This window comes from Notothenia rossii (assembly GCF_949606895.1).
Source record: "Notothenia rossii genome assembly, chromosome: 5".
Classification (NCBI taxonomy): Eukaryota; Metazoa; Chordata; class Actinopteri; order Perciformes; family Nototheniidae; genus Notothenia; species Notothenia rossii.
In genome coordinates this window covers 56,442,848-56,462,463 of record NC_136903.1, presented here as the reverse complement: position 1 = coordinate 56,462,463, position 19,616 = coordinate 56,442,848, and the positions used below count along the sequence as shown (strand labels likewise).

General features: G+C 39.8%; 2 protein-coding genes across 6 annotated transcripts in view; one reads left to right on the top strand and one right to left on the bottom strand.

Moving 5' to 3' along the window:
- The window catches only part of LOC307040641 (glutamate receptor-interacting protein 2-like), a 235,991-nt gene that overhangs the window by 93,603 nt on the left and 122,772 nt on the right, over positions 1 to 19,616 (top strand). For all 4 annotated transcript variants that reach the window (XM_079683688.1, XM_079683687.1, XM_079683686.1 and 1 more), the window contains exon 2: positions 12,393 to 12,470. In XM_079683688.1, coding sequence (XP_079539814.1) covers positions 12,443 to 12,470 — 28 coding nt within the window. In that variant the 5' untranslated portion in view covers positions 12,393 to 12,442. The remainder of the gene's footprint in view (positions 1 to 12,392; positions 12,471 to 19,616) is intronic.
- The window catches only part of LOC307040642 (zinc finger BED domain-containing protein 5-like), a gene marked incomplete at its 5' end in the record, with an annotated part of 121,238 nt that overhangs the window by 97,822 nt on the left and 3,800 nt on the right, over positions 1 to 19,616 (bottom strand). Inside the window, one exon of one of the 2 annotated variants that reach the window (XM_079683692.1) lies at positions 11,490 to 11,522. The exons of the other annotated variant lie outside the window; for it this stretch is intronic. The remainder of the gene's footprint in view (positions 1 to 11,489; positions 11,523 to 19,616) is intronic. 2 annotated transcript variants of the gene reach the window in all.

Here is a 19,616-nt window from a genome sequence, read left to right as displayed (position 1 = left end):
TTATGGGTACGACGATCTGGTGCTCTCCGTCAGAAGAACTGCACCCCTGTCAGACGAGACATATACCATGTGATGACACGTTAGGCTCGTGTTGTGTTCAAGGACCCTGACCTTGGCCAGGAAAAACAGGCACTCGCTTGTTTAATTTTTTTGCGGTCTAGATTTCTTTAATTTTTTTCTTTTTTGCGTGTTTATAAATTACCTCGAGCGTCGTCGCAAATAGTCTCGCGGGCCGTACACCGGAGGTTCCCCACCCCTGATTTAAGGAATCGTTGAGCTAGCTAGCTAGCATACATTGTCACTATCTGCTAACGTTAGCTTTAGCCTTCTATTTCTAATAGTTTTTTTCATAGGCTATAAACAGAGGTGGTATAAGTATATATATATATATATATTGTACTTGAGTAAAAGTAGAAGTACTCAGATCTTGTTCTTGAATAAAAGTAGAAGCACATAGATCTTGTACTTGAGTAAAAGTAGAAGCACTCAGGTCTTGTACTTGAATAAAAGTAGAAGCACACAGATCTTGTACTTGAGTAAAAGGAGAAGTACTCAGATCTTGTACTTGAGTAAAAGTAGAAGTACTCAGATCTTGTACTAGAGTAAAAGCAAAAGTACTCAGATCTTGTACTTGAGTAAAAGTAGAAGTACCAGAGTGTAGGAATACTCTGTTACAGTAAATGTCCTGCATTCAAAATGTTCCTCAAGTAAAAGAAGAAAAGTATTCTCATCAAAATATAGTGAAAGTAGCGACAGTAAAAGTAATCATTGTGCAGATTGGTCCATTTCAGAATAATATATATGATATGTTTTATAATAATTGATCATGAAAGTGTTCTCAAAGCTGGTAAAGGTGCAGCTAGTTTGAATGACTTTGTATACTGCAGGGTAGCTTGTGGATTTACTCCAGGTGGAACTAAAGTCTGATTTAACACTTGATTATATTTCACATCATTCATCCACATCTGTAAAGCAACTAAAGGTATTAAATACATGTAGTGGAGTAGGAGTACACCATGTACCTCTGAACTGTAGTGGGGTAGAAGAACAAAGTAGCAAAACATTGAAATACTTAAATAAAGTACAAGTATCTCAAAATTGTGCCCAAGTATAGTACTTGTTGAGTTTATGAACTTAGTTACTTTACACCATGTGGCTATAAAGATAGAAAGACTAAGCCTTGCACAGAGGCATGAAAATACATTTTCAAAATGCTCAACGGTGCTGCCAAAATTATAAACTGACTGCTACACAATTAAAATAAATGCTTTTATATATTTCTATTAGATGTGACTCTTTGGCATTTCTGTTATTATTAACACTGCTGCTTTAGTTGTTCTGCTAATATCCTCTGTTATTCCTCATTTTAAAGCCGATATTCTGTGGGGTGGGGGAGCTGGGGGCTCGGATCCTTGTCACCTTTTTCATACCTGATGAGTTTGCATCCCTGTATGTTAAAAAGCCTCAGTCACCTTAATTCATGTAATAAAAACATCTCAGGTCAGTAACACTCAAAGCTAAATGTGCAATACCATGTTCAGCTATGTTACTATTTATAATGTTATTGTTGTTACATCAGAAGATGTATATATTGGAATGATTTCTTAACTTACAGTAGGCTATTTTTTACAATGTGTGTTGGAAGGATTTATTAAATTACTATGAATATTGTCATTGTTGAAGGCTTTTAGAGAAGGGTGAACTATAAGCCTGAATTACATAACATGTTATACCTAAAAACATAAAAGCCACAAAAAATGAATCACACTTATTCTAGTTATTTTTAACTCCCGTATTGCTTTCAACTCACCAGCTTTTATGGTGTTGTTACGTCACTAACTGTAAGCTTGTCACATACAGTCTATGGTCACTCAGAGTAACCTACAGTTAATTTAGCTGCTGGAGAAGAAAGATCAAGGGGGGAGGGGGGAGAGAGCTGTGGTTGATGGGCCATTAGTTGTGTAAATACACAGCTGAGAGCTGCCGTTTCATTCAGACTGTTTAAAAAACGGTAACAACGGACTATTTTTCTTAGCGGATGCATGTCAATTTAAATCAATACATACAACTATTTTTTAAATCAATAAAAACATTTTCTAAATCCATAAAAGCATTTCAATTAATACTGGGAGTCATGTCGTTACTTTGTTGAGAATGTGGCCGTGTAATAAGCGGGATAATTTGCAGCGACTTGTTCCTTATGGGGAAAATAGCACCCGTCATGCAGATGAGGATCCCTCCGCTACACTTTGGGATCCTGATCTGCTGACGAGGCTCCATTAAAATATAAATATTTTTAGTGAATTACTGAGTTTAGGCACGTTAATAACGTTTTAATGAAGTTGAATACAGTATATTCATATGTGTCAGTGATTTCATGTCAATTCGGCGAACATAAACATAAATGATCGTGGTGAAGATGATGATTAAATTAGGATTAAAAATCGAGAGCCGGGTTGCATTTCCTCCTGTTCGTTTTTTTCGACTAAACAACATTATTTTTTAAAATAACAACATGGTGATGTTTTGTAAATGATTACATGTCTCTTATTTAGCACAGAGTATGATATCCGTGACATATGGATCTTAACAAAGTTCCGCTGTACATCCAGCGTACTGTATCTGACTTTATTTCACATGAGCTCCAGTGTGAAACCCCACTGCACCACCTGGTGGATCAATGATCCATTGCAGCTGGCTTCATTATAATTACATTTATCTATCACGGGGGCGGTTTCAAGTCAAGCTGGAGGTTTTCCCTTGAGCGAGGGCAGATCACGTACCAATCACGGCCCTCGCGTTTCAAACTGTCTGAAATGAATCGCTACATCTGTAAAGAACAGACATTCCTTTCACAATGTCAAACGACTGTTTGATATTCTGTATTCACCAACCACCTCTGACGACCCGGAGCTGGTCATCTCAATGGATGCTGAAAAGGCATTTGATCGTGTGGAGTGGCCCTACCTGTTTTACACACTGAAATGTTTTGGCTTTGGCGATACACTTATATCTTGGATTAAGCTTTTGTATACATCCCCCCTTGCTTGTGTTCGCACAAATAATGACTACTCTGACTATTTCTCCCTCAACCGTGGTACCCGACAGGGCTGTCCACTCTCTCCATTACTTTTTGCCATTTCCATTTAACCTCTAGCAGTAGCTCTTAGGGCCAGTCAGATGTTGGGCATCTCAAGAGGTGGCATACAACATAAACTATCCCTGTACGCCGATGACCTCCTGGTCTTTCTTTCTAGCCCAGACAAATCTATCCCTATTGTACTGACCGTGTTGAAAGAATTTAGGCAAATCTCAGGTTATAAATTGAATCTGCATAAAAGCGAACTTGTGACAGTTAATGCGGCAGCCATAGCCCATCCCCTCTTCGAGTTACCATTCAGAACATCGCTGGAGCACTTTAAATATTTGGGTGTATGTGTAACTAAAAGCTATTCTGAACTATTTGAACGTAACTTTTCCCCTCTCTTAGCTAGGCTGTCCCAAGACATCCATCGTTGGTCACTCTTGCCTCTGTCTCTCGCTGGCCGTATAAATTGTATTAAAATGAATGTGCTGCCCAAGTTCTTATATCTATTCCAGTTTATACCTATTTTCCTCTCCAAACACTTTTTCCACTCTATTGATAGCGTAATCTCACAATTTATTTGGAACAAAAGCACCTCAAGAATCAAAAAATACATTTTTACAAAAGCCTAAACAGTTGGGTGGCCTTGCTCTACCCAACGTCTTGCTTTACTATTGGGCTGCAAACATTAGAACAATATTGTACTGGTGTCACACCAGCAGCCAGCCTCCATCATGGCTGCAGGTTGAAGAAGCCTCATGTAGTCCCTCTTCTCTGTTGTCCCTGCTGTGCCTCCCCCCAACATCGTCACCAACTTCACACTCCAGGAGTGTTGTAGTGAAAAGCTGCCTTAAAATCTGGAATCAGTTCAGGTGGCACTTTGGGCTACATATAACACCTGTCTCTGCCCCAGTACATTCTAACCCTCTGTTCACTCCATCAGTCATTGACAGGGCTTTTTTGATCTGGAAAGACCTAGGGATTGTTTCAATAAAACAGCTTTACATCAGTGGCATATTTGCTTCTTTCGACCAGCTAACTCAAGCTTTCAATTTGCAGTGCACTCATTTCTTTAGATATTTGCAAGTCCGCAATTTTGTTCGCAATCATTTTCCTGGCTTCCCTGCCGTCCCTCCTTCTACTCTTGTTGATACAATACTTGATGTTAACCCTAATCGCAAAGGTTCAATTTCCATACTGTATAATACTCTTCTCAAAAATCAGTCAACAACCTCTGATTCTTTGCGTAATGCTTGGTCTGAGGAGCTTGGTGAGGATATAGACCCTGCCACCTGGGAGCATGCTCTGAGGTGGGTCCACTCATTGTCTATCTGTGCTCGCCATGGAGTTTTACAGTGCAAAGTGGTCCACAGAGTTCAATGGTCTAAATCTAGGTTAGCTCATATCTACCCTGAAATTGACCCAAACTGTGACAAATGTCATCAAGGACCAGCCAATCTCAGTCATATGTTCTGGTATTGCCCCACCCTTGCTCCTTTCTGGGCTTGCGTTTTTGACTCCCTCTCAGCCATTACATCTGCCAATATCCGACCCTCACCATTACTCGCCCTGTTTGGTGTCCTACCCACTGGCCTCTCACTGCCGTCCTATTTTGCTGAGCTTGTTGCCTTTCTCACATTGTTAGCAAGACGTGCCATTCTGCTGCGGTGGAAAGGCCCTTGCCCCCCCTCTCATTCTCATTGGATAAAGGATGCCCTTCATTTTATGAGACTGGAGAAGATTAAATACTCTCTTCGTTTCTCGGAACAGAAATTCTATAAAATATGGCAACCCTTCCTAGAGCATGTCAGATCTCTCCAAATAGATGTTGACCCTGACATCTAGCCAACTTGGTTATGCCCCCCCCCCCAATAAGCTTCAGCTTGTTTTTATTTTATTTTATTTCTTTTTTTTTTTTTTTCTTTTTTTCTTTCTGTGTGCTGTTATTGTTTTGTTATTATTCTGTTTGTGTCTTTGTAACATGTATAAATGTATATAAGCATGTATGATTTGAATGCATATGTCAATTTGTGTGTTATGGCATGCATGGCCAATATTGGTCTCATTACCATTATTACCTGTTTCAAAATCCATTGCATCCTATTTCATTGATGCTTGTCTGTAAGGGAGGGAGGGAGGGAGGGGGGTGGGTGGGGGTGGGAGTAAACTGTCTCTTTGTTGATACCTTGTTCCACAGTGTTCAACTGTGTATCAATCTCACTCCATGTAGGAGGTGTATTGTATGTCTGTTGTGCTCAAAATCTCATAAATAAATCATACAAAAGAAAAAAATAATAATAAAGATATATGTGTCAAAGCTCTAATCAAATTAACAGTTGTATTAATTATACTTGTGTGTGTATATATATATATTAGGGCCGGGACTCGATTAAAAAAATTAATCTAATTAATTAGAGGCTTTGTAATTAATTAATCGAAATTAATCGCATTTTTAATCACATATAAATATTTGACCTGAGAACAGTGAGAAGCAATTTTTTTCACATGGATTTTAGTATACCATTGAATAATGACTGAATACATAAGCTTAAGCAACAAAACATTGTTTATTTTTTTCAAGGTGGTACTTAACCAAGACCAACAGAAAAGTGCAATTTTTGCCATAAAGTGTAGCAATAGCATATTTAGGAATATAGTAAATTTCAGAGATTCAGGTAGCCTATAGGTAGTTAGACCTTCTGTAAACTATGACACTTTGTTTCTTAAGTAAAACACAATACTTTCAAGTACATTCAGAACATTGGAAACCCTGACTATTAGAAAACATCTCTCTGTTGCTTCAGAGGCCATAACAGACTTTGTTGATTTACCAACAGTTGATTTAAAAAATCTGATACATTTCAGTCCAACTCTCTCAATAACCTTGGCCAAAACAATAAACAGTTCAACATAAAGTGCCAGTTGCACCAACACCATAATAAATAGTCCAACATAAAGTCTACCATTTAAAATAAAATAAAAAGGTGCCAGTGATTGACCTCAATCCCTCCTATTCTTACAATATCCTGATGAAAAATAAAATCTCTCTGTTGCATAGGCCACTGTTTGATCAACGTGAATTGGGTGCGGGTCCTTGTACTCCGAGTTGGGCTAACGTCCACGCTAGCTTCCACGCTAGCTGCTATACGTTTTGCATTGAGGTGATACTTGAGGCTTGATGTGCCGCGGTGATATGCGAATTCCTTTTTGCATAATTTGCAAACAACCGTGATCTTATCGACGCTTCCATCCGTCCGTTTTTTAAAACAAAATGTCCCATCCACGGGGCCAACCAAAGCGGTCTCATCAGCTTCTTCGTTCATGTTTGACTATTGTTCACTGTGGTTTGTTGTTGTCTGAAGTCATGAACGTTAGTTGGTGTTACAGTATAATCGGTACCCCTGAAACTCATCCAGTGAGAAACGTTCCGCGGTGCAAAAATAAGTGCGATTAAAATGCGTTAATTTTTTTAACGCGTTAATTTTTGTGTAATTAATTAATCTTAATTAACCCGTTAAAGTCCCGGCCCTAATATATATATATATATATTTATATATATATATGTATGTATATAGCCTGTTTTGTATATTTATACACACAAATTAACAACCTTGTGTTTGTCAAATAGCAAGTTGTATTGTAGTGTTTATTTTAGTGTTGTTTTATGCTTATCCACATTTTGATTTCAGAGCACAGGAGAATGCTGGGCACAACAAAGCTCAACAGTGAATCTGGCAATGCTGAACAAAACCATCACTAGATCCTGTTACATTAGCGTAATATAAAAGTACATAACGATTGATGTGTACATTAGTATAATTACTAATGGCTCGGACGTTACACTAGCTAGCCGCTAGCTGCTATCTGCTAACTGCCGCTGTTACGTGTACGCAAATTGACGTGCTTGATGTGAACGAGCCTTTTGGGGGGCGTGGTTAAAGTTGCCCATGCTTTATGAGCGCAGATACAGGTACTTCTCAGGCATGCTGGTTAATCTGTGATGTTTCACTCTCTCACAAATTGGGCCATTTTGTCATCCATGCGCCAATGAGCAACTCTCATAGGAATTAATGAGGCCCCGCCTTCCACGCTGTATCCAGTTCTTATTATACATCCATGGTCACTACCCGATCTGTCCCCCTGCCCGATCTGTACTGCGCATGTGCGAGATGGTCCGCCATATTGGACAACTCCGGACGGCAACCCAAGTAGGACACTTGACACAGTGGCTTTTGGCAAAGCTCAAAAATAAAACTCGAGAGAGATGAGTTATTGTTATTACAACGTGACTTCACTATTATTTAACAACCTCTTTTTATTGGGTTCTTTTTTTTGGGGTTAAGTACATTGTCAGAATAAGTGAGAAATGAATTTAACTTCTGTTAGACAGCCATATGCCATACATTGTTGAATACATTCACAGTAAATATTTATTCAGTAGGATAGCTGTCTAACAGAAGTTAAATTCCGGAGTTGTCCAATATGGCGGACCATCTCGCACATGAGCAGTACAGATCGGGCAGGGGGACAGATCGGGTAGTGACAAGTCTCACACACACACATTACCAAATAAGGAGTATGTGGGAGTTCCCCTCGATTCCATTGGCTCTGACGGTTAGAAAGTGATGTCAATCAGCAAAATCGAGCAAGGGGGTGCCAGAGATATGGAAAATCCACCCAAATGACCCCAGAAGTGTTTTTTTTGGTGCTAAATCTCACTAAAAAGGTCAAATTGCACTTGTTTTGCATCAATCTTGATACAGGGTACTTATTATATGTTGTAGTTTGGATTCCTAAAGCTTTTAGTCCACCATCCCATCATTCGAGGGTGAGTTTCACTATAAGTAATAATTTTTTTGGGACGGACACAATGATTTACATTTTTTTACTGTGTTCAATCTGAATTTACTTTAAAATAAAAACATCTATATTGATTCTGACACTTCTACATCCAATTCACAGATGTAACCTTGCTTTGAGAAAAAAGATTATTAATGTAACCCTTTTAGAAGGGAAGATAAGGGGTGAGAGCCAGTGACAAGTGACATTTTGGTCAAAAATGAGTTATATATATCAAATGAAAGCTCTCGGTGAGCTCTTTCTACTGCCAAAAGGGTGAATGTGAATTCTAAACCAATCCAGAGTTATTCATCAAAAACCAAAAGACCTAACACAGAACACACTGAACTATTTGGGGCAAAAAGGACGTAAGTGCACTTACCCCCTTTTGGCCCTTAGAAATGTATTATGGGTAAAGCCTTTGGATAGCACTTGAGTCAAAATGGCTGACACCATATGTAAGCAAGCTAGGTCAACCATGAGAAGAAAGCTTTTCACTGCTGAAGAAGTGTTACTAAGCTTATTTCAAGATGCAGAAGAGCTTGATGAAGAGAATGAAATAATCCAGGATTCAAAGTCAATGCTGAGTGACAAAGGAAACTTAGTTTCTCCAGATCCATCTTCAACAGAGAATTCAACTCATCAGAGTTCAGCACATGTTCCAGTATCTGTCAACTCTTTCAGGTACTGAGCATGTGGTGCTGTACTCTGACACATGTGGTGGGCAGAACAGGAATGCAGGTTTTAGTGCCATGTGTCTCCTAGCAGTTAAAACCTTGCCCATCTCCATTATTGACCACACATTCATGGAGTCTGGACACAGCAAAATGGAATGTGACAATGTTCATGCAGCCATTGAGACCGCCAGAAGAAAAAAAGGGCCTTTGTACAGTTCGGAGGGGTACTACCATGAGCGTAATTTCCACTGGGGACAGGGGGGACATGTCCCCCCCACTTTTCAAAATCCAGTTTCTGTCCCCCCCACTTTTCAAATGTGTTTTTTTTTTTTTTTACGCAAGTAAAAGTGGTCATGGAGGAGCGTCTGTGTGTGCGTGGCAGGAGCGCATTTTGTGTGAGAGAGAGAGACAGAGAGAGACAGAGAGAGTTACGGGGGTTGTTGTTAGCATCTGCTAGCTCGGAGCTAACGGAGATTAGAAGCTGTTTCAACAATAAGGAGAGGGAGAGTCCTCTCCTGTCGAACTGAGAGGCTGAGGTAACATCAGCTCAGGGAGGTAAAGGACTCGCTGAGTGATTATATTGTAAACTATAGTCTAAGTTATCTCAGTGGGTCTCAAACGGTTTGGTCTAAACAAATATGTCCATATATTTAATATAGTTGTTCAAAATAAGTAAAAAAAATATTCCAATGTCAGTAAAGAATTAAAAACACAGTTTGAAAGGGGAGTGATTAGTAAAATATGCATAAATAAAAATAAAGAATGCACACTAGGTAAGATAAAGATAGGAGAGAGGAGTATATCAATGATGTGTTATTGGTTGTGAGAATATTTTAATGGTTTTTGGAGTATTGAAATATATACAGGTCTGTTTCATATGAGTGTTGAGAGCTGTATCCATAAATCTCTTAATTTGTGCACCAGATTGATGCATTTAACTTCAATTTAAAGAAAAAAATCTTACCGGGGGTGCATGCCCCCGGACCCCTCTATAGGATGTGAGGTCATCACAAATAAAACAGGTTCATGGATAGATAAGTTTGCACACTCATTATACACACTACACATTTTTCTTGGAATAGTTAACACCATAGTCCCTAAGTGTAGAAAGGCAGGAAATGGAATTAAATCGAGAACAATGTTTCATTGCGGAGGACACCCTGTTTTGTGTCCCCCCCACTTCTCAAACCAAAGTTACACCCTTGGGTACTCCTGTACACTCTTGTGAGGATGGCAAGAAGGAACAGGCCATAGAAGGTGATTGAGCTTGGGTACAGTGACTTTCTGGATTTCAAGTCCTTCTCAAAACACACTCAATTATGGCAAAAATCATAATCACGATTATTTTTGGTCAATATTGATATCACGATTATTAAATGCGATTATTCATTGACTTTTAAAACATCCATTTATTGAAAAAATAATAATAATTTGAACAGTATCTTTTTAACAGTAATTACCCTGAACTTTAAGTATAACTCAACTGCAAAGTATTCAGCTAAAGCCACATCTTCTTAAACTTCCCCACGACATTTGTCATATAGGGCAGGCAGTGCAGATCTGGTGAAATGATCCCGAGATGGCATCGCGTAACGCTTGTCCATAATGTTAGCCAGTTGCTTAAACCCCTGGTTGCTAACCGTGCTAACCGGGCACATGTCTTTATGTAGAATGTGATGGCATGTGTTAAATCTTTGTGTTCTTGCGAGCTGCTTGAGTAGGCCGTTGCACTGTAAAGTGCATCCTTAATTGATGACTGTGATGTGGTGGATGAAGTCGAGTGGGCACGCTCGTGAACTGTCAACAGGGGGGCGGGGCTGGGGGGGGGGGGAGCCCTCTCTGCGGGGAAACTGTGGAACTCGTTGCAAGCCAAAATCGCAATCGAGATTAAAATACGATTAATTGCACAGCTCTACTACACAGAAACAGAACCAAAGACACAGAGGGACAAATAGTTTGTTGGCAGAAAATGAAATGGCTGTGCTACACAAAAGAGGATCCGAAAAGGATTCAGTTCAAATATGAGCTGTCCGACCAAACTGCAAGTTGGAAAGCAGGAAACCAGAGGTGCTCATGCAATTGAACCAAAGAAGATGCACACAGGTCCACCTGGGATCACTGCTGTGAAAAAGAAAGACGTACTCACACAAATGGGAGTATCCCTCACTCCTATGTGGACTTCTACCAGTCTTTGCAAGTCATTCAGGCAGAGCAGGCTAGTATGTCGTTTCAAATCAATCTGAAACGTACATGATCTGCATGAAATATGCTGTTGTCGTCTATAATTATATTGCTATATTTGACATTCCCAATGTTCTAAAGTCTTTTTTGATTTGCCAAACAGTTATTAGGCCAGGTTTAATGTAATTTATTGCTATTCAGTGAACTAATGTGATATTGATATTTTATATGATCTGCAGCCTATTTTCAATTGGTTATTTGGGGAAATGGCTAAATAATTAACTATTTGGCAAAATGGTTATTAATGTTTTTTTTTTTTTATAATTACATTCAATGAACTAATATGATATAAGGATATTTTCATATAATATTGTTATTATAACAATTGATTACTGTTACTTTTGAACTCATTAATGTAAAGCCTTTTTCCTATTTTTATCAGATACGCCCTTTTCCTTAGTTCATATGAGATACAATCTTAGTTCCAAAAGGCGCATGTGACTTTATTCCAAATAAAATGAGAAGAATATTTTTTTCAATGAAAGTCAAAATATTTTTCATTAAGTATATTGTCATCCACATGTTTATGAAGTTTTCATATTAAAGATTGCATTTAATAAACAAAGTCAGGACAAAGTATGGTCATTTTTTGTTTTGGCTCTCCTGTAAAGTTGGTCAAATGTCACTTACGCCCCTCTGGTACTCACCCCTCCTGGGAATGTCATTTTCGAGCCTGAGACCTGAAAAAAAAGATCAAATATCGTCTCTGCTGAGTGCTGACAGGATGAGAGGATATTATATGAATGAATAGTTTTTTTACAGATGCAAAGACGCTACAATCGATGCATCGCGAGTTCAACCCAAACTGTAGCCGATGTGCACTCTCTCAACCGGTGCACTCGCATCTAGAACGTTTATGCCGGTGCACCGATGCGAATCGGTGAATCTTAACATCCCTAATCCATAGATCTCATAATGTTGCTCACAAAGTGTACTGGATTAATGCATTTAACTTCAATAATTAAAAGAAAAAACTTCCCGGGGGAGCATGCCACCGGAGCCCCCTAGAAGAGGTTAAGTCCACCCCCCACTCATAAAAAATAGCACTTTACCCCTGCCTATATGCCGTGAGCTGACTATCGAGCCTTTATTGTAACAGTTGCGGATACACTGTGTATATGCTTGGGGATTGTTGCAGTAGAAAATTCAACTGTAGCGACCGGTACATTAATGGGAAACCCTACATGTTTGAGCACCCTCTATGAAACGTCAAGCTACCCCACAGCACCCCCAAAAGAAAATCTCTGGCATCACCCATGATGAGCATAGAGGTATAATGTATCTGTAGGCTACAAGGGTGGTCCGCATGCGCCTGAACGTCCCGGCTGAATTTGTGTCCCAGTCCTCCCCTGCCAGTCTGAGATTTAGTTTAGTTTATTTATTTATTTATAGTGTCGTGGACAGTCCCCATCGATGAACTGTCACAAAAACAGTAAATGGAGCAGCTTTAGCCGTCATGGCTAATTTCCAGCTGTTGTGCCCAGTCAGATAAATTAAAGAAGTGCATCAGTACCTCTAAAGCTTTTCTGTTTGTCTCTGTTTTTTTGTAGATGACGGACCATATGGAAAAACGAAAGATATCTCCGGACCAGAACAGACCATGGCCTCCAGAAGACACAGTATACCAGGTAAAGCCATCTATCTATCTCCATCTATCCTTCTATCCATCCATCCATCCATAAATCCATCCATCCAATGCTTAGTAAACTACTGTGAACTCTATAATACAGACTTTGTCACACACTGAATCATCATAAGGATCTTATCATGATTTGGCTCAGACAAATACCTAAGTAGTATAATTTGATGAAAGCGATTTGCTCAAAGAGTTTGAAGCATTTAAAAAAACTTAATTTGCGAACAAAATCATGTTCACTATCTGATTCTGATCTACTTTGTATTTTGATGACAGTGTGACCTTATGTCTGCAGATACAGTGTTATGTAGAGACCAAGGTCTCAGGTTGTCTATTATCTACTAAATGTGCCTGTTCTGAAAGGTTCCCTAAATGCATTCTGATCATTCTTGCCATAGCCCTCGAGACGTTTACCATTATTTATGTTATGTCTTTTTTTATGATATCCCATTTACTTTACGAAAACAATATATCCTTTAATGGTAAACTAATGGTCAGCCAGTCATTGTGAAACAGTGGAGAGGAGACAGTGCTTCTCCTCATATCAACTTGAATGGGCCTAAAATAGGAATGGGCCTGGGCCTAACCCTAGCCCTGCAGTACAGTATGGCATAACCAAACATCCAGTGCAAACAGGAAATATACCACAATAAAAGAGCATGATTATTCTTGCACTATTCATTGCGCTGCTTTCATTGCCAACCTTCAAGCAGACACATGGCTTAAAGAGAGCCGACAGTAAAGCTCAAAAAATGTCTGTATTATTGGAGAATTGTGTTTAAATGTTCGTATTCATATTTCTGAATGATACATTTATGCTCTGTATCAAATTGTGCTTTTTAAATCTGTAATCATTATTACTTTCTTTCTCATCAGAATTTCTTTAAAGAGGCCTTATTATGCATTTGGAGTTGTTCCTTTCCTGTAGTGTGTTTGTAGATTTGTGTGCATGTAAATGGTCTGCAAAGGCTAAAATCCCAAATTTCCCTCCACTATTACCGGTATAAGCTTTCTTTTTCCCTTATGAATTTGTTCAAATGCCTCCATTGAGTCCACCATCCTATTTCTCTATTTCTTCTTTCTATTTCTTCTTTGCTGTTTTCCTCATATTTTCTGTACCAATCTTTATGCATGTATAGTTTCAAGCATCACTTTGCTTTAATAGCTTACAATGTTATCTAAATGTGTGTCATCCCCCCCCCCCCATACTTTCATGTGTGTTTGAGAGAGAGATAACATTTCCCGGATCATCATTAGATGTGAAATAACTTTCCTCGGTTCTCTGTTTTGATAATAAAAAACATTTCATGAGTTATTGTCTGTGTTGTACTATCTTCTCCTGTGTATTCCTAAGCATCAAAATGAAATGGTAGATAACACGTCATGAATCCCAACACACTCACTCCTGCATCTGTTGATAAAATAACTCATTTTGAGAGGGATTCAGTTCAGAAGAACCCATCGGCATCAAACTACACGTGTAAAAGCTTTAATACTTTTACGCAAATATGAACAGCACAAATGAATGATTAAGTGCCTTTTGCAGGTAATGTGTGTTTGTGTGAATATGTGTGTGTTGAAACCCCCAGATATAGCTGTGGTATGAAGCACCTCACTGATCCTCAGAGCGTCTCAGGGATTTAACCAATCAAACCATCTATTACACCAAAGGTTCAATTTCTACTTTTTGCATCAATGCTTTTCTCATTTTACCTGCTAATGTTCTCCTGGCTGCTTTGAATCAAAACACATTATTGGATTATTAATGTCAATAAAAATAATGTATGCAAAATACTGCTGCTATATTACTTATATTGAAATATTATATTACTTACACAAATTATTTGTAATGTAATATATACTGTATGTTGTAGAACAGTGTGGACATTTTGACAAAAAATGTAAGTTTATAAACATATCTTAGTATTATATTGTACTTTAGCTTAATGTGTTTATATTAGGGCTGTCAGTCGATTAAAATATGTAATCGTGATTAATCGCATGATTGTCCATAGTTAATCGCGATTAATCGCACATTTTGTATCTGTTCTAAATGTACCTTAGAGCAGGGGTTCTTAACCTTTTTGACCTTGAGGCCCAATTTTTATAGTACAAAGTGGCCCGGGGCCCATTAAATATTAACACTGTATAGGTTTAATTGACCTCATTCTCGGTTTGATTTGTATTCAATAATAAACCAAATCCACTAACTGTTTAACAAGCAAAAACCTTATCAAATAAAATGACATGATAAAATGGGATCATCACAAATACTTTTATTAAACATGTGTATGTAAACCTACACATACTGTATCAAGACACCGAACAGGCTGATAATTCCTGGACCAAATCAAGCTGTGACAAGAAAAAATGTCAAGGATCAAGTCAGGCTTTTAAATAATAATAAAAAAGACCAATATTAGGATTTTACTTTAAATTAATAAAAAAAAAATATATATATATATATATATAAATAATCAATCAATCAATAAAAGGGGGTGATAAAATAAATGCATTCAAATAATATAAATCTATTTTTAAATTAAATAAATAAACTAAATGAAATTGAAATAAAGTGCAAATGAAACTATAGCCTTATAATCTGCAAAGCTATTTGAAAATTGCTTCAGCAGTCTCCATTTTTGCATGGCAGAACCAGAATAATCTTTATATCTGTGACAAATGAACAATGACACAAATAATAACAACAATGAACAACAATAACAACAATAATACAACTCCCTTTTTATCTTGACCTCTTAATGAGACACTTGGGCCTGCTTCTGAGACATAATCAGATCCAGTCTGGGTGGAATGGGAGAAAGGCTCACTCTCAGAGTAGACTCCAGTGTTGCTCTGAGTCTGTTTCGGGCTTTGGTCTTAGTTGTGGCCACAATGGAGAATCCTGATTCACACAGGTACGTAGTTGTGAATGGGAGAAGGAGTTTCACAGCCCTCAGTGCAAGACATGGGTACTCCTTTGAGACAGCAACCCAGAATGAGCCCAGGTCCAGTTTGCCCCACTGCAGCTTTAAAGTGCTGTCAGTGGAAACGTCCAGAAGCTGGGATTCCAGGTGTGAGGGCAAAGCAACATCATTTGCAGTGGGATCCACTGAAAATGGGTCCAAAATCCACATGTTTCCCTCTCTGGGATCTTCAGGAAAGTAGTCACCAAATTTCTCTGCCAGTTGTGAGAGGTGCTGGGAGACTGAGTCGCTGATCTTCACCTGAGGGGAGTTTTCCAAAATGTCAGACAAAAGTGGAAACATGTCCATCCTATTTTCCTGGGCCCTCTTGGTCCACAAAGCAAGTTTCCTCTTGAAAGCTTCAACTTTGTCTGCAACACAAAATATGTTGCTGTTTCTTCCTTGAAGTGAGGTGTTCAGTTGGTTCAGTAGTGAAAAAATGTCACAGAGGTAGGCAAGTTTTGCTGTGAACATTGTGTCAGCATAGTAATCTACAAGATTAGATTTTTTCTCACTGAGAAAAGAGAAGACCTCATTCCTCAGTTCAAACAAACGATTGAGGACCAGTCCTCTGGAAAGCCATCTCACTTCACTGTGATATAGCAGTTGGACATGATCTGCTTCTATGTCCTCACAAAGCTTAGCAAAACATCTGGAGTTCACAGCATTGTTTTTAATAAAGTTTATGGTTTTCACACTTACATCCATCACCTGGTGGAGGTCTGGTGACATCTTTTTTGCTGCAAGGCTTTCACGGTGGAGAAAACAGTGTGTCCATTTAGCTTCTGGTGCACGATCAAGGATCTGTCTAATGACACCATGATGCCTGCCAGTCATTGATGCTGCACCGTCACTGCACACCCCGACACAGTTCTGCCAGTCCAGGCCGTTCTCAGTGAAGTAGTTATCCATGCAGCGGAAACATTCCTGAGCCGTAGTTCGTGTTGGTAGCTCTCCACAAAACAGTATGTCTTCGTGCAAACTACTGTCCCAGCGATAGCGAACAAAAACAAGCAGCAGTGCAGCATTCGTGACATCCGTGGACTCGTCTAATTGCAAAGAAAAAAAAGGGCTGCTTTTTATTCTTTCTATAAGTTGATGCTGTATGTCTGATGCCATGTCCGCGATACGGTGACTCACAGTGTCGTTTGAGAGTGGGATGGTCAGCAGCTTTTTTGCAGCGGCCTCTCCGACCATCTCACGGCACATTTTTTCTTTCTTACTCTGTGCCACACGTCTGGCTACGAGGTAGCTCGCTTTCAATGCACATTTAGAGTTGCTTGTCAGTGACACGACAGACCTTTTCTGCATCTGCAGCCCACTTTCCTTCCTCTTAAAATATTCCACCGGCTTTCCCACGAGATTCGGGTGCTTGGTCTCTAGATGCCGCTGTAGTTTTGAGGGCTTGAGGGCTTCGTTGGACAGCATTAGCCCACACTCCACACACTGGGCTTTTGGCAGTGCCTCTGTTCCTCCATTTACGAAACCGTATTTAATGAAGTCGAGATTGTATTTCCGTAAAAACTTTGTCTTTTGGGTGGGGGGGTTGGCAGGACATTCGTCTTCATTTTTTCTTTTTAAAAACTTCTCCATTTTTGCCGCTTCATCGATGTGTATTGGCGCTTGTTAACAACTGAGTGGTAATAAAGATACATTGACAAAAAAAAAAACGCCACCACGTGGTCGAAAGCTGCACGCAGTCTCGCGGCCCTTGCGGCCCACAGGTGCAAAACTGAAAGTTTTTTGTGGCCCTCTGGGGGGCGCTGGCGGCCCAAGTGTGGGCCGCGGCCCTATGGTTAAGAATCACTGCCTAGAGGGATATTTTTCAAGTTTTTAATACTCTTATCAACATATGAGTGGACAAATATGCTTTATGCAAATGTTTGTTTATCATTTGAACAATGACAAATATTCTCATGAATATTAAACACAACAACCTCTGAACATCAAAAATATTCGCCTCACTTCAACCTGGAACCTCTCTCATACAATACAAAGTGTGTGTGTGTGTGTGTGTGTGTGTGTGGAGAGACACTGATGGATCGTTGGAGCTATGTGCAACTCAAGGCATATGCTCGAACCGGAGCTGCCTGGACGCTACAATCATGTTGCGCACACTATCCGTGCTGAGTGTGCTGACTTTTCGTACAATGTCCCACTGTCTGGTTACCTGCATAAAGTCAAGTGCTCGGCGCAGTTGTCGGCGAAATGTCGCTCCTCTGTTTTCATTGAAACAACTCCTTATATCTGTTAGCGCGGCTAGCTAGCACCAGATGCTAACAACAACAATACACGTAAGGTGTGTGCGCTCTCTCTCCCGCCACACATACACACAGCCTCCCGGTCCTCCCGATGGCCAGTCCGGGCCTGCCGGTGAGCGTGGAAGTGTGTTCTGCCGCAAGCGGGCGGCAGGAGCGGGGCTGTCAGCATCAGCTTGTAGATGGTATTTTAAACTCGATTAGGGTGGCCATTTCCATAACACCAAAAAGGAGGACACTTTGGGATTATCTTTTAGTTTTTATCCTGGCTTCACTGAATCCTTCACACTCAAAACACAATAAGACTCTAGTGTACTAACCACAAGTTGAATGTCTATTTACGATACTTTTGCCCTTTCCTGGGTGCTTCCAAGAGTTTTTTGTTTGTAAGGAGTCTCTGGTACATGTCTGTGCACTCAAATGTGAAGTTGACACAAATTTGCAGCTCTGCCTTGACACTGTCCACATCCAGACGATTTCTCTCATTTCTCCATGCTGAGGTCATCATTGAGAACACACGTTCTGTATGTGCATTGCTACATGGGATGGAGAAGATGTAGGCGCTGATCTTCCTCAGATTCACAAGTGGGACTTCTGCTTTGGAAAACAGTTTCAGATACCGCTCCTCACTGTGGCATCCTTCCATTTCTGAAGAGCTGAGAATAGCTTCCACCATGCCATATTCCTCATAGAGTCCATCCATGTCAATGTCTTTCAGGCTGCAGGCTTGGACTGCATCACTGTATTCTCCATAGGACACAGCAGTTGTGAGGCCAAGCTTTGACACTTTACTTTGAAAGCTGTTCTCAGAGAAGTCATACCTTTCACTCACGTATTTCTTGGCTCTTTCATAGAAAACAAGAAAATCAGCCTCACATTTCTTAGCCAGATCAGGGGTTAGCTGCTTGAGTTTGTTGTTCACAGCAAAGCCAAAAAATGTGTCCTTTAACCTTCTCTCAAGTTTCCCTTTCAGTTCAGTCATTACCTTAAACACAGAGGTTATGCTGAATGATTTGGCCTCGAGTGCTTCAATGCAGTCTGAAAACACTTTCAGAATGTGACTGAGGAAGAGAAAATACATCTCAGATACTTCGTTGCCATCCTCTCCAAAGCATTTCCACAAAATCTTGGAGCATTCCTCCTCACCTAGACTCTGAAAGTAGCTGGTCAGGGGTCTCCAACACTTCAGGATTCTGTCAATAGATGGCAGCAGAGACAACCATCGCGTGACAACGTGCCGCAGCAGATTGCATTCCTCCACTTCCACAAACTCGCAGAATTCCTTCAACTGCGCCGTTCTGCTAGCTGAGATGCTAAAATGGCTATACACCTTAAGCACAACATTTTCAATGTCAATATCCAAGTTGCTTGCTGCATATCTTGTTGCATTGTGCAGAATATGGGCTAAACAGTTTGCAGCGAGCACGTCTTTTTGAGCCTGTTTCAGTTTCTGATAAACACTGTTGTGTTTTCCATAGTTAACGCTGGCGTTGTCTGCTGCATATGCTGACATTTTTTTCACATCTAGTCCAGACATCTCCAGTTTAGATAGCAGCTGATTTGTTATAGCTTCCGACTTTTCGTTGCTATCACTGTAAAAATCCAACAGTGCATGTTGCACGCCCTCCTCAAAGTGAAAATATCTCAGTACAATGGGGAAACACTTGATCGTACCTTTGTTTGATGCATCACTTGCCACTGAATAATGCAGTTCATTTTCTTTTATGTAATCCACATGCGCCTGGACAGAGTAGGGTGCTAGGATATTTTCGCACAAAGCTTTGGCTTTTGTTTTTCCACAGGTCATCCCTTTTGGTATTGATGAGTCGTTGTAGATTGTGCGATCAACTTTTATTCCACAGTCTACACTCCTGTATGACTGGTGATGCTTGACGGCATGATAAACTTTACAAA